We start from the raw sequence: 877 nt of genomic DNA on the forward strand, positions 1-877 counted from the left end.
GTGTTGAAGGATCAGTGGATCTGTGTTCGACTACTCCACCTAGACTGTATTTTTGAGCGCAGATCCACTGAGAAACTTGCTGTTTCAGCAACATTTCATTTAAAAACTGGACTTTTGAGGTTAAACAAATGTTCATACTTAATTTAAATAAATTAAAAGTTAAAAAGGGCATGGAAATTTCTCTTTTTTTGTATCAAAAAAATATTGAACCGTGAGACTAAAGTATTGAACCGAACTGAATCGTGGATTTTCTGTATCGTTGCAGCCTTAAAAATCAGCCATACATCTTTATAAATTTATTAATAATGTAGAGACCTGCTAAGTTTGCAGATGTTTTGCAGATTGTGAGAACTGCCCTCCTGGCTGGAAGCCCTTTGAAGGCCGATGTTACGTGTTCCTGAAAGGTGAAGCGGAGTGGGCCGTCGCTGAGGTACAACAGCTGCTCCAACACTTTTTAARAGACCGTTTTTATCAAATCTGCTCTGAAAGAGTGACATCAGTCTCAAGCTGACATCAAAATGACATTTCCTCAGTTTTTTATGATGTTTAAGTCACAATATTCATGCAGAGAAATAGAAAATACACCTTCCTTCATAAATCTCATACAGTAGAACCCATATCTTCTTCACAGTCTGACATAGTTTCAAATTTCAACATTTCAAACWCTGAAAGTAAGAAATTGTACAATTAAAAAAAACAACAAGTAAATTTGAAAGTGATAGCACCAATTCATGCCTGTAAAAGTTGGTCCAGGTCCCCGCTTCTTTCAACAACAGTCTGTAAACATGGAGGACCTGAGGAGACCAGTTCTGGAGGTTTTAGAGGGAAATTTGTCCCATTCTGGTCTGATGGAAGATTTAATAATAATAATAATAAT

General features: G+C 36.5%; 1 protein-coding gene across 3 annotated transcripts in view; it reads left to right on the top strand.

The window, feature by feature from the left end:
- LOC106529352 (galactose-specific lectin nattectin) overlaps positions 1-877 on the top strand; it is an 11,631-nt gene that overhangs the window by 8,152 nt on the left and 2,602 nt on the right. For all 3 annotated transcript variants that reach the window (XM_014024754.1, XM_014024752.1, XM_014024753.1), the window contains one exon: positions 342-430. In XM_014024754.1, the coding sequence (XP_013880208.1) occupies positions 342-430 (89 nt within the window). The remainder of the gene's footprint in view (positions 1-341; positions 431-877) is intronic.

The sequence above is a fragment of the Austrofundulus limnaeus genome, unplaced genomic scaffold, assembly GCF_001266775.1.
Source record: "Austrofundulus limnaeus strain Quisiro unplaced genomic scaffold, Austrofundulus_limnaeus-1.0 Scaffold438, whole genome shotgun sequence".
Lineage (NCBI taxonomy): Eukaryota > Metazoa > Chordata > Actinopteri > Cyprinodontiformes > Rivulidae > Austrofundulus > Austrofundulus limnaeus.